Here is a 13,596-nt window from a genome sequence, read left to right on the forward strand (position 1 = left end):
ATAACAGGATTCTGTTCTCATGGCTCTGTTGAACTGTGAAGGGACTTGAAAATTTTTTTTTCCTTGGCCAGTCATAATCTTGCAGAACAGTTTTATTCCCGCAGTGAAGTCAATGACTGTTGTCTGAAACTAAACAGGAAGGCAATGAAAGTATCACATAACATTCTCACAAAAATCCCACATTAAAAATAATCAATCAGTAAAATAAAAACTGAGCATGGATGAGAATTACTATCAAAAGGATGTCAGCACACAATAGCCACAAGAGGCCGCTGTTTTTGTGCTCAATGTGAGATTTACTTCATTTGTGATGCCATACACAAGCATATACAGATTATGAAATGTACACTATATAATTATAAATTATAGATCCAAAATAAAGATCTAGTTGTCATCTATTGTGAATTTATCCAGGGAGTCTCGAAGAAAATATAAAGATATGTGGAAAACAAAAAAAATCATATTCAAAAGAGGTCATTTTTAAAAATGTACATTTAAAAAATAAATCATAATTTTGGTATTCTAAAGAGAACTGTGATATAAAGCATAAATTGTATTATAATTTTGTAATTGTATCATGTAATCTTTGTTACACCCGAATAAAAGGACCCAAACTGATAAGAATCAAACGCAGGCAGCTCATGGTAGTCGATGACATTTTTTATTTGTTGTTACATTATTGTAAATTGAACTTTGAAATTCAGGCCATCCTCGTCTAAATGGAGAGGCATGTCCTGCGGCATGTCAGTCAAAGGTGGGAGGGGTTTCAATGCTCTTACACTCATCTTAAAAAAGAAACAACCATTCACTGCACTCCAACCAGTGCAGAGCCAAACCAAAGACTACCAGAAAACCGTTATGCTTTGAGCTTCATATGAATAAAACAAGCTCCTTTATTCCATTTTTTGTCCATTTTCTGATAATGATCCTTGAGGCATTTCCAAACAACATGACAAACGTAACAGAATTAGGAAGGAAATTTCTCAGTCATTTATTTATTTATAGTCAAAATACATGTAGTGAAATGTTTCATTGTTGAAACAAGCTTGGGATTCATTACTCCACTTGTGCATTCAGTAAAAAGCTTATGGTTGCAAAATGAACCAAAAACCATTAAACAGTTATAATAATTATAAAAAGAAATGCCGGCATCACTTAATGTATCTTAAGTGAATCCCTAAGAAATTGGCAGCAAATGATGAGGTGTAAAGTCAAACTGCACAACCACAGATACACATGCATACTGTACACATTCACACCAACATTCACACTCAATGGACATATCCTGGGTGAGGGATGACAATTTCCTGTTCGGAAGGGCTTGGTGATGTGGCACGTTGCGATTGGCCAATGAGGACTGAAGGAGGTCAAATAAAAAGTAGCCCCTATTTTGTTTTCCTTCAATCTTTAATCTCGTCTTAGTCCTCTCCGGCTTTCATCCCTCTCACAGTACCTTGGCTGCGCATCTAAAAAAAACAAGTTTTTTTTATAATAGTGGCATTTAGCCTAAATGTGTACCATATAACCGTTTCTCCCCTGTGTCTATCGCAACCTTGTTTTGGTCGAATTTGTTATTTTATTAAAGTAAATTATTAACCAAATGAACCCTGTCGCTATTTGTTCTGCAATATAAATCTAATATAAATCTAGGTCCTTTCATTACTCGCAGGACTGCATTACATTGTTCCCACAGTAATAAGTACCTGGTCTAGCTCCCTCTGCGTCTCTTCTTCCATCCGGCGAATGTCGTCCATAGTTAAGTCCACCCAGCGGTCCAGCCAACAAAACAGCTGCCGGTGGAAATTAGTAAAAAGCCTTTTCTCCTGCTACTCAAAAGAAAGAGATTGGTGTTACTGTAAGTAGATCAGCGTCATGACAACAGCAGACTATTATGAGATGCTGACGGCTCACCTTATGAATGAAGTTCTCCACACGTCCCTGTAGTCCCCACCAGCGGAAATGAACCGTCACCAGTTTATACGCTGTCATATAGGGACAATTACCATTGTGAAGCTCTTTCTGGGGAGACATGGATGCAGATGACAGTTCGGCATTCTTTAACGCATTTCATTCATTATAGACATTCCTATATGGACGTGTGTGCATGTGGTCATGATTACCTTCCATTCAGGTCCAAGAGGTCCTCTGCCAGTTTTCTCAGAGTGATAGATGGCAGGGTCCTCATCTGGTTTATAATCCTGAGAAATGAAACGAAGAGTGGTATGACTCCGTGCTTAGATGTTATGCAACATTTATGGGATCCAAAATAAATGTACACCAAGACAATAATAAAAAATTAAAAAATAAACTCTAATTCAACTCACCACATCATCCACTTGAGAGCGGTCGGCTATATCGATCGGAACAATCTCGATCTCCTCCCACTCTTCAGGAGGAAGACCGTGAGGCTGTGTGAGAGGAAGATCAAAACGTTATATTAAAAATATACAATTGGTTTTTCTAGCAGTTAATAATCCAAAAATGACTAAATAAATGCATTTCAAATAGCGAAGCATAACGCATTTGGAATTTAGAGTTCTGTCAACAACTCTTCCACAAGAAACATTTAGTTTGCCATCATTTAATTTTCAACAGAGACAAAGCATTTTATCACAAGTTAAAAGGTGAGCCCAGAACATCACCACACAACAAATGTGACAAGTAACAGAGAAAACATCAATAACCGCATAAATTAGAGCAGCAAACTGTAAAACAATAAATCCATAACGGTAATCGCATAAATTAGTCAAGCTGCAATGCATGCTGGGAGTTTACAAACTAGTGGAGACAACATTTATGGGAACTGTGAGTATATAATTTATTTTTATATAGATTGAAAGCAAAAAAAAACATTCATATGAACATTTATGGAACATGTACACTAGATAAAACATATTTTTTACAACTTTGTATTAAACTTACATTCTCAGTTGTTCCTATGTCAGGTTTATGCCAGGTTTCAATTTTAATGAAGAAGTCATCTTTCATATACTCATTCTGAAAAGCAAAAGCATAGCATGTCGATGAAAAGCCTGTATTGCTAATTAATAATGCAATATTTAGATATAGTCCCCCAAAACGGCTAAACTAAACTGTGATTCAGCAAAATTGATCTATGATTAGTCTAAAATGACCTCAGAGCATGACGGTGTCAAAATTCACTTACTGTAACAACTGTAATGTTCCACAATCAATTTAGTGGGAGAGAAAAGAGGAGATCGACAGTCAGTATAGGCATTTTGTTTCAATACACAATCCCAGTTTAGCAACACAAGCAAAGAGCATATAGACCACAATCTCATGCAGCATCAGTCCAGTACAACGCATGTAGTACTAACTAGTACGACAGTAGGGGTAGGCATTCCAGGCTTTCTCGTGAAAAACCAGGGCTCCTTCTGGCGCAAACATCTGAATAAAACCTGGAACCTTGCTGCAGAAGACAAATATTAAACAGACAGGAGAGATTAGTAAATGTAACATTTCTATTACTGCAGTGGAAAACTTTGTGGGGTAAGTTGTCACAATGGGAACCATCATTGTTTGTGAACTCTTTCCATGTAGTTACCTCAATGTATATCATTGTGTTTTGATTGTGTTTGGTTGTTTTTAACCAAAATATGATGATGTTATTGGAGTTGCAGTTTGGAAAGTTCTGTACAGTATGTTTGATCCCAAAACAACTGTTAAATTGAGCGTTGGAAAGAAAACAGCATATACCTGTGTATGTGGTAGATCTTGTGGGTATACTGGCCCTTCTCCCCATCCTTCTCGTAAGGTTCATTTCGAAGGACCTCGATTCCCTCTCCTCCACCTGTGTTATTCTTACTGGCCTCTGCAACAGAGTACAGTTGGCCAACCTGGTACTGGGAGGGGGATGAAGTGCATTACATAAGTAACTAATGGCAACCGGCAATCTTGTTTACACTGTAGATAAACAAAGTCAAAGCAGAAGACGAGGCTTGACTTTACTAAATAGACAAACAACAATAGAGTTGTCGGAGTATTTGTTCAAGCAAGCAGAGAAATACAGCGAAAATATTCAAACGGTATTGATTCCAGAAGACGTAATAGCAATGAAGCTTGATCTTACCTCTTCTACTGAACATGGCAACAGCACCTGGCTGTAAAGAGAAGTGATGCGAGAAGTTAAAAACATTAAGATCACTATTAAAACACAGGCATCGTATATTACGAACGCAGCATCGCCCTGCGCCCATGTAACGGGCGTGTCATTAACCGGCCCCGGTTTCTTTATAAATAAATCAGCGCTTTACCATCCGGCGGAGTTTGAACGCGATATATCTGTCTTGTTAAGATGCATAGTATCAAGCGTTGGTTAATAGCAGCACTGGCGGGGGAACGGTTCGTAAAACACTGTTGATTCTGTAACGGGAAGGCTAGGCGGCTAGTGACCACCAGCCGATCGAAGTCAGGGGGTTTAAATCCCCTATTTATTATGCCATTTATGAATATGCGTAAAAACGGACACCGCTTGATGCATGTCGTAGAATGTATAGCGTAGGTAAAAAATCTAACTGAGGTATGGCGCAAAAGCTACTCACTATTGCTTGACGAGTACCATCCCGAATCTGGACAGAACGGTACATTCAACAACAGACTGCGGTCGCCGGAAATGAGAGCAGCGCGTCATCAGTGGAGAGGGGCGTAAGAGGACGCACAGGGGTCTGATGAGAGAGACCATGATGGGAAGGGAATTTCGTGGGATAAACGCCCGTTATAAACCGCGGTAAAGTTAGTACGACATTCGTTAGACATTCGTTGACAAGGAAAACTCTTTGCGCCTGTAATGTTTTGCCCAAACTAATTTAGAATCAGATAGACATAAATATATGCCCTTTACGTTGCACATGGCTTAATTTCTAGAAAAATATATAGATCAATTAACTATGCAAATTAATTAAACATTTTACTATATAACATTATGCTATAAAACCAGTACTAAAATGTTAAGAAAAACATCCCTGTTATTGCACAAGGCTCCGTTTTTGGAATTAGCATTTTATAATAATTGTACAACTTTTGATGTATGCAATTATATAAATCCATTATAACAGTAATTGAGATAAACAAATCAACTGTACAATATTCAGAACATTATTCCCTATAATGCAAGCCTTGTGCATTATATAGTGAATAATATTCAGAACATTTTACAGTTGGTTTGATACCTTTATCTGAAACAGCGTCAGAGTTTAATGAGTTTAAGTACAGTGTACTTAAAATATTAAGTATTAAGTAAAATATTACTAAATATTACTATTACTAAATATTACTATATAAAATGTTACTTAATTAAGTATTAAGTAATATTAAATATTAAACATATAAAAATAAGGAATCAGTACTGTATATAAAAATATCTGATTAATAATCAGAAAAACAAGACTTGTAGAGAATAAAATTCTAAATATTTTACAGTTGGTTTGATACCTTTATCTGAAACGGTGTCAGAGTTTAATGAGTTTAGGTACCGTGTATTAAACATATAAAAATAAGGATTTAGTACTGTATATAAAAGCAATACAGGCATAATCTTGAAAAACAAGCCATGTGCATTATAGGGAATAATATTCTGAATATTTTACAGTTGATTTGATACCTTTATCTGAAACAGTGTCAGAGTTTAATGAATTTAAGTAGGTACAGTGTGTTAAACATATAAAAAATAAGGATTTACTGAGATCTTCGGACCATCAAGTTGTAGACCTTGCACAACTTTACATGGCACATAAACGTTTTTTTTTTCTGTGAGTGAACATTTTGTAAGATGAGCCTGCTTTTCAAATTTCTTGGTTGTTTTTGCAAATGTGTTGTTTTTTTACTTTATAACCTGCTATATTTTTTCATTTAAGCAATTAAAAAAAACATATTTCTTGAATGTTTTACCATTTTTGTTTGAATGTTTCACTGTTAGGTATATTGTAAGATAAAGGTAATATTTACACAACCAGTACTTTCAACTATTTCATGTCATTATAGATTTAAATGATAAATTAGCAGTCTAGTGTAACAGCCATTTAATTTGCAAGTTTATTGAAAATATTCAGAAATATACCATGAAACAAACATATAAACTGACATTTTCAAATATGGAACTTAATACAATGTATTGTCTGCACTTAAGCTACAACTGAAATATACATTCAGAAAGCTTTCTCCATATTTTTCTTAACATGCAGATGAAACAACAGTAACATTCTGACAACACTTAAATCTGTTATATATATATTCTTAACAGAAATACATTTTTCATATGCAATATTCCATCTCCAATTCTCAAAGAACAACATATTTAACAACATTACTATATACTCAGTTCAAAGAAACAACTCAAATCAACAATCACCTAAACTAAATGTATAACAGAGAATCATTGTATTGATCCACAACAATCAAAATAAATGGTCCACCACAGGGTTTACACAGCAACTTTTGGAAATAAAGAAGCATACCCACAGAACAATAACACATACTCTTCCTTGTCTGCCACCTGGTTGTTCGCAATTTATCTATCTTGCGATCTGCCAGGACCTTTTACTGTTGCCAAGTATTTCAGTTTTTCTAAGATCGCGGTTTTCCGGCAAGCTTTGAATGGCCATTTGGCATATTTTTTAATGCAAATCTGGCAACTCTGGGATCTGCCCCGCTAAACTAATGTAAACGTAGGCGCTGCTACACTGTTGATAGCGCTCTAAAAAGGCAATTAGAACAATATTAGACGAAAAAGGCACATGTTAAAGTGTGGCGTAATCATCTGTGGGTTACGATCAGTCAAAGATCGTAGAAACATTGTCATGAAAATGATCGGCATAACGGCTAAACGGTAAATAAGCATCACATACACCTTGAGCTACACGTGCGTGTTAACTTCTGATCTGCTGCTATATCATTTAAAGCGATTTGGAAAATGAATGATGTTTTTACTGAAGTAACTATAGTTGAAGTATTCCTGTTGAAATAAAAACAATAGAACCCTGCCCAAAATACAACATAAAATGTAATGGCTTTTAATGGTTATAATGGGAATTGTACTATGGATACTTGTTGTCTACTTGTATGTGTGATGGATTCTATTGGTGGGATGGTAAATCCTATTGGAATAAAACCCAAAACACACTACAAAGGGGAATTTAATTAAAAAATCTCATTCTAATTAAAAAATTCATTGTTTTTTTCCGCAGGGATGGTATTTGCAGTAAAACCACAGTATCCACAAATTTACCATTTTCTATATATAGGAACCATATCCAATTAATAATCTTTAGTAAAACTACAGCACCTAAAAATACCGTAGTTTCATTTTACTAGCTATAGTTTATGTTTGTAGTTAAATTATGGTAAGACAAATGGTAATAAATCCAACAAACACATGGCTTCTACACTTTACTATTTACAAGAACCTTACTACTTACTGGTAAATTGCTGCTAAAACTGGTAAAGGGAATATTCAAAATAAAAGAACACTGCTCATAAATACATATAGGCCTAGGGGGCTAATGAGGATAATTAGGCTAAATGATCATACAGGATTATATCTAAATTAAACATATATGTGCTAAACATATAAAGCTCTTAAAGGAGTTGCTCACTGCAAAATTTGCCCCCATTGACTTTCCATAGTAGGAATAAAAATGACTATGGAAAGTCAATGGGGGCAAATTTTGAAGTGAATTACTCCTTTAATACAACTGATACTGTGAGCTACTCTGTGTATTCAGTAGGTTGCTTCAGAGGCATAAGGTATACGACAATAAAATAATGCACAACTGACATAAAGGAAATTTACTTTTAATACTTGAGTACTTTTAAAAGCACGTACTTCTGTACTTTTACTTAAGTAAGAATCTGTCTTTACAACTTTTACTTGTAGTGGAGTAATATTTGACCAGTAGTATCTGTACTTTCACTCAAGTAAGGAAGTTGTGTACTTCGTCCACCTCTGCGTGATCTTGCCTTTCATGTTCTCATCTATCACACCGTTCTTCATGTTCATGGCATAAGACTCCAGCGAGTTCTTGGCAGCAATCTTCTCTCTTTGAAGATCATCATCTGCTTTGTATTGTTCAGCTTCCTGCACCATTCTCTCAATCTCTTCTTTGCTCAGTCGGCCCTTGTCATTGGTGATGGTGATCTTGTTATCTTTGCCGGTGCTTTTGTCCACAGCTGACACATTCAGGATTCCATTTGCATCAATGTCGAAGGTCACTTCAAGCTGAGGGACTCCACGTGGTGCAGGTGGAATTCCTGTCAGCACAAACTTCCCCAGCAGGTTGTTGTCTTTGGTCATGGCTCTCTCTCCCTCGTATACTTGGATCAGGACACCGGGCTGGTTATCTGAGTAGGTGGTGAAGGTCTGGGTTTGTTTGGTGGGATGGTGGTGTTGCGTTTGATGAGGGCAGTCATAACTCCTCCTGCTGTTTCAAAACCCAGAGATAGAATAGCAACATCCAGCAGCAACAGATCTTGAACGTTTCCAGATGTGTCACCCATCGTCTGGGTTGATGCTCCTATTCAGCTCTCTTCCATTGAAGAAATCCTGCAGAAGTTTCTGGATTTTAGGGATTCGTGTTGATTCACCAACAAGAACGGTGTCATTAATCTGAGACTTGTCCATCTTGGCATCTCTCAAAGCTTTCTCCACCGGATCCAGAGTTTCCCTGAAGAGGTCTGAGCACAGCTTTTCAAACCTTGCTCTGGTGATGGATGTGTAGAAGTCAATGTCCTCATACAGAGAGTCGATCTCAACGCTGGACTGAGAGCTGGAGGAGAGTTCTCTTGGCTCTTTCACAAGCTGGACAGAGCCTCCTCGGGGGTGTCTTGTTCTGATTGTTGTCCTTCTTGTTTTCTCTTGTATTCTTCTACAAAAGTGATTCACCATGCAGTTGTCGAAGTCCTTCCCACCCAGGTGTGTGTCTCCAGCTGTGGCTTTCACCTCAAAGATGCCATCTTCAATAGTCAGGATGGACACATCAAATGTGCTTCCAGCCAGGTCAAAGATCAGGACGTTACGCTCTGAACTTTTGCCTTTATCCAGCCCGTAGGCAATGGCTGCAGCTGTGGGCTCGTTGATGATTCGGAGAACATTCAGGCCAGTGATAACTCCAGCATCTTTAGTGGCCTGCCTCTGGGAGTCATTGAAGTAGGCAGGCACTGTGATAACTGCATCGGTCACCTTTTGTAAGCCTCTGCAATCTCCTTCACCAAGACCACAAGATTTCCTCAGGGTAAAATGATTTGGTCTCTCCTTCGTATTCTACTTTAACCTTTGGCTTTCCCCTATCGTTGATTACTTGGAAGGACCAATGCTTCATGTCAGACTGCACAATTGCATAGTCAAACTTTCTGCTGATCAGCCACTTCCCATCAAACATTGTGTTGTATGGGTTCATGGCCACCTGTTTTTTAGCTGCATCTCTAATGAGTCTCTCTGTGTCTGTGAAGGCAACATAGCTGGGTGTTGTTCTGTTTTCCAGGTCATTAGCAATGATCTCCACCTTTCCATGCTGAAACACAACCACACAGGAGTAGGATGTGCCCAGGACAATTCCAATGCCAACACCTTTTGCAGATGACATCTTCGTTTAACGGGTAGGTAACAGCTAATCGGCTATTAAAAACAATAAACACAAAAAAGTATTACATTTCATACAGAATTTTATACAATGCACAAAAAGCAGCACTTCTAAGAAAAATGAATATTAATCATTCAGTGTGAAACCAGCCCATATAAGGAAAGTTCTAGACAAAAGCTTATTAGGTTACATACACATAAATACCACACACTAACTTTAAAAGTGCAGTTTGTCATCTAACAGATATAGCATGTGAAATGAAATATTCTATAAAAGTATAGCTTTAAAATATATTTTGTATGTAATTCCTATAAATTCCTATCAAAGTCACAAAATATTTGTACTTAAGTACAACGTGTCGTGCACCTATTAGCCTATGAAATAGTGGGGTGAATAGGGGTCTCAATACACCTCAATAAACCCTACTTGTAAAGTAAGCAAAAAAAACAAGACTTAAAATATTCTTACTTGGAGTATTGTGGAGTACCGGTTCTTCAACAGGAATAAGCATAAGCAGAGGGTAGATTACTTGGGAATTGTAATCAGTTACTGATTACAAACTACATGACAAAATTGTAGTCAGTAACGTAATCTCTTAGATTACACATTTCTTGTTATGCAATCTGACTACTTTTTGATTACATTTAGATTACATTAGTTTACAAGTGTCTGTTTTATCTTTACCTGGTGTATCTATTTGTCCACAACACTTTTCTTGTTAAATTTTAAAACATTAAAATTATATTAAATTAAATTACATTTATTTATAAAAGTACATGAAGTACTAGAAGTTAGTCAAATGCCTTTATACAGAATGAGTGAAATGTGACATCAGATGTAATAAAAATGTTTAAAGAATAGAAAAAAAGGCCTCACAGTGCAGATATCAATTGTAGATACTGTAACAAATCAATGCAAATGGGTGTAATATTCATGCAGTGATGGGCAAAACAAAATCTGCAACGGCAATCTGACAATAAATTTATAATCAATACCATAATCTTTTGTGTACATAATATAGATTCATATAACCCTCCTTATTTTATAGCCACATTAATATCATGATTCTGCCCCATCATGTCATGTCTTTCTTAGTCTTGTGGCAGGATCATTGCAAAGCCTTAGGTTTTATGTGGAGAGAGGCGTTTTGGCCCTGTAGGCCTTCCATATACTCTCTCTCCGGTGTCTCGTCTTTGGCCCCGCCCCTCTCGTTCTCTCGTTAACTTCCCTTCAGTTTATCGTCCCCTACACCTATTCCCGTGTTAATTATCCTCTGTCTGTCCCCCTATATATTATCCTCGTGTCTATTTTCCTGTGCTAGTTCGTTTTGTGCTTTTGTGCTTACCTGTGTGCTTGTGCGCTTACCTGTGTGCTTGTGCGCTTACCTGTGTGCTTGTGCGCTTACCTGTGTGCTTGTGCGCTTTGTTCCATGTCCTGATGATGGTGTCTTATTGTTATCTGCTATATTTCCCCAAGTCAAGTAAGTCTAGTCTAGTGTTAGTTTATTGTAGTGTTGTATTTAGTCTTTGTTAGTTTAGTGTAGTCAGTTCATGTTCCTGTGTTTCCCTGTTATCGTGTCTTGTTTTCCCCATCGTGGGTTTTTATTTTGTTCGTTGTTTATTAATAAAAGTCTTTGTTAACCCCTTCATCCCCGCTGCCTGCAATTGGGTTCTTCCCTGTGATTCACGACACATTAATAACAATTTGCTAATAGGAAATGTAAATGTTCACAACAGAAAGACTGGATTACAAATGACAGGTACACACAGTCGCAAAACAACAAAATCTTTAAAAAAAAAGATTCAATTTATCACCCGCCTGTGCTTGTGATTATCTTATACAAAATCCAATTTAAACAATGAAGAATATATCAATATTTTCCACAATTTATTTACCTTTGTGAACCACAATTTTGAAAATAGATGATATATTGTGAATGCTGGGCATGGACAATTCAGCAGCACAAATATGTTTGGATTTACAGTATGACTAATGCAGTTTCGCAATGAATGTTGTGATTTACACTAATCGCGCAAATCATAGTATTTGCTAGATTGTGAAGATTAACAGCTCTTGAACAATACATGGCGAACATAAAGGCTTGTAAACAAAAACATGTCAGACTCGCTATCGTGGGTTGTAAACAAAATGCTTGTAAACAAAAACATGTTAGACTCGCTATGGTTAGTTGGTTGTCTTAACAGTTAAAGTTGTAGGGTTACCAANTTACAAGTATTACCATGCTTTAGTAACAATATATACACTAAAATATGCAATATACAGATGCACTACAGCTCCCCCTAGTGTCTTCTATAGAGATGTGCAATAATTGCGATGATCTGAAACCATCACGATGAGGTCAAACAATCGCGATGAGACGATTATTTAATAATCGTGACAGCCCTACTCGCTATCGTGGGTTAGTTGGTTGTCTTAACAGTTAAAGTTGTAGGGTTACCAAAAAATAAAAAAGTAATATGTAATGTAATCTATGTAATGTAATCTGTAACAATAAAAAAGTAACTGTACTCTGATTACGAGTATTTTAAAATGTAACCTAATTCAATTGTAAATTACAAGTACTTGATTTTTGGAATCTGATTATATAATCCAGATTACAAGTAATCAGTTACTACCAAACTCTGAGAATAAATTAATATCGTCAGGGAATGCCACCATCAGTTTCGCTCTGTGGAAACTCTTCTCATCCTCAGCATGCGCTGCTGTTGATACAGACCCGGTGAGTGTTCTGCGCGGTTCTCGAACGCTAGAGCGGAGTTGACCAATAAAAAGGCAAAAAACGTGAAAGGTTCCGCCCATTGGATGCTGTGAGAAGAAACTTCGTCCACTTTCTGGAGCATTCGTTCAGAACCTGCCAAATATCGGGGTGTCTTTTTTACTTTTTACGAAGAATGCAGTTGTTTGTTTTGTGTGTGTACAATGTCATGAGGATTTAATATGTTAGGGAAACAAAAAATATCCAAGAGTATGGCAAGCGTGGGAACCATATAGCTGTGTCTCGTTTCGGAAGGCTGCGTCCTCCGGAGGTCTCATTTGAAGCCCGCCACGTCATCGAGGCTGTCTCGTTTCATAAAAGCAAGTAGGACACTCCGTATGCACCCTTCTAATGCGACCTACTTTCACGAGAATTCGGAGGACACAGGACTTCGTTGCTAGAGATAACCCGCAATTCTTTGCGTCGGCCAACGTCTGTTATTTGAATAAACGGCAGCAGCTGCACATTCAATCAAATATGTGGTGTTAAAACGTTAACAGTTTACAATTTGTGTCACATTTTTTTATTTTAGCAGGCATATGTAGTAAATAGGTTTACAAGTGTTTAGCGATTTTTAAACGTTTTAAAACAGTAAGGCAAAAAATTTGTTGAACTCTTTTGTTTAGGGTAGAAAGTAACCAACTTTGTACCTCTTAAAATCATGTAGTAATCATTTTTATTAATTTGACAGGTGTGCTAGTGAAACGTGTTGTCATAGCAACGTGGTACTTCCTGTTTCTGACAGCATGTCCTACAAAGGATGTCTTGTTTAATTCAAAGTTGAGGATCCTCTGTGTACCGCATCCTTTAGAGGAGGACACAAGGACACAGCCTTCCGAAACAAGACACAGCTAATAATCCAAGACCCCTCTGGGCGTCTCTTATAATTATATATAGTGTACATTTTATATTTCTTATATCTTATAGTATTTTAGACACAATCTTAGTGTTGGTATTTAAACCAAAAGAAAATTCCTACACATAAAATTCACTTCTGCATGATGTACTTTATTATGCGTTACTAGGGTGACGTACCGCTTTGCGCTGTACCGCACAGCACTTTCACCCCTTGTCCCGCACGTCGCATATTGAGAAAATGTCCCGCATTTTCATCAGTCTGTTGGTTTTTTAGTTGTCACATTAAGAAACACATTCTGTAACCCGAAACGCACACGAGACACTTGTTTGCACTATTGTTTATTTAACTATTTTACAGCGCAGTGTCAA

At 37.0% G+C, this 13,596-nt stretch overlaps 1 protein-coding gene and 1 pseudogene across 1 annotated transcript; both read right to left on the reverse strand.

The window, feature by feature from the left end:
* Positions 1-639: 639 nt before the first annotated feature.
* Positions 640-4,659, reverse strand: pitpnbl (phosphatidylinositol transfer protein, beta, like). Its single transcript, XM_057346874.1, has 11 exons — positions 4,563-4,659; positions 4,091-4,121; positions 3,718-3,863; positions 3,339-3,430; positions 3,167-3,174; positions 2,923-2,997; positions 2,325-2,408; positions 2,121-2,198; positions 1,912-2,019; positions 1,704-1,826; positions 640-1,466 (listed from the first exon to the last, which is right to left on the reverse strand). Exons 1-11 carry the CDS (start codon positions 4,649-4,651, stop codon positions 1,419-1,421), a joined length of 882 nt encoding a protein of 293 aa, XP_057202857.1. The 5' UTR covers positions 4,652-4,659; the 3' UTR covers positions 640-1,418.
* A 532-nt stretch (positions 4,660-5,191) lies between these two features.
* LOC130561263 (heat shock 70 kDa protein-like) lies at positions 5,192-9,596 on the reverse strand (annotated as a pseudogene).
* Positions 9,597-13,596: the final 4,000 nt, after the last annotated feature.

This window comes from Triplophysa rosa, linkage group LG11, assembly GCF_024868665.1.
Source record: "Triplophysa rosa linkage group LG11, Trosa_1v2, whole genome shotgun sequence".
Taxonomy (NCBI): Eukaryota; Metazoa; Chordata; class Actinopteri; order Cypriniformes; family Nemacheilidae; genus Triplophysa; species Triplophysa rosa.

Excerpts from the sequence above, each read along its gene's own strand:
- pitpnbl (XM_057346874.1), bottom strand. The coding sequence starts at position 4,651 with ATGACGCGCTGCTCTCATTTCCGGCGACCGCAGTCTGTTGTTGAATGT. Across the intron at positions 4,122-4,562 it reads ATGGTACTCGTCAAGCAATA|CCAGGTGCTGTTGCCATGTT; the intron begins GTGAGTAGCTTT and ends TTCTCTTTACAG. Across the intron at positions 1,827-1,911 it reads TGGAGAACTTCATTCATAAG|CAGGAGAAAAGGCTTTTTAC; the intron begins GTGAGCCGTCAG and ends TCTTTTGAGTAG.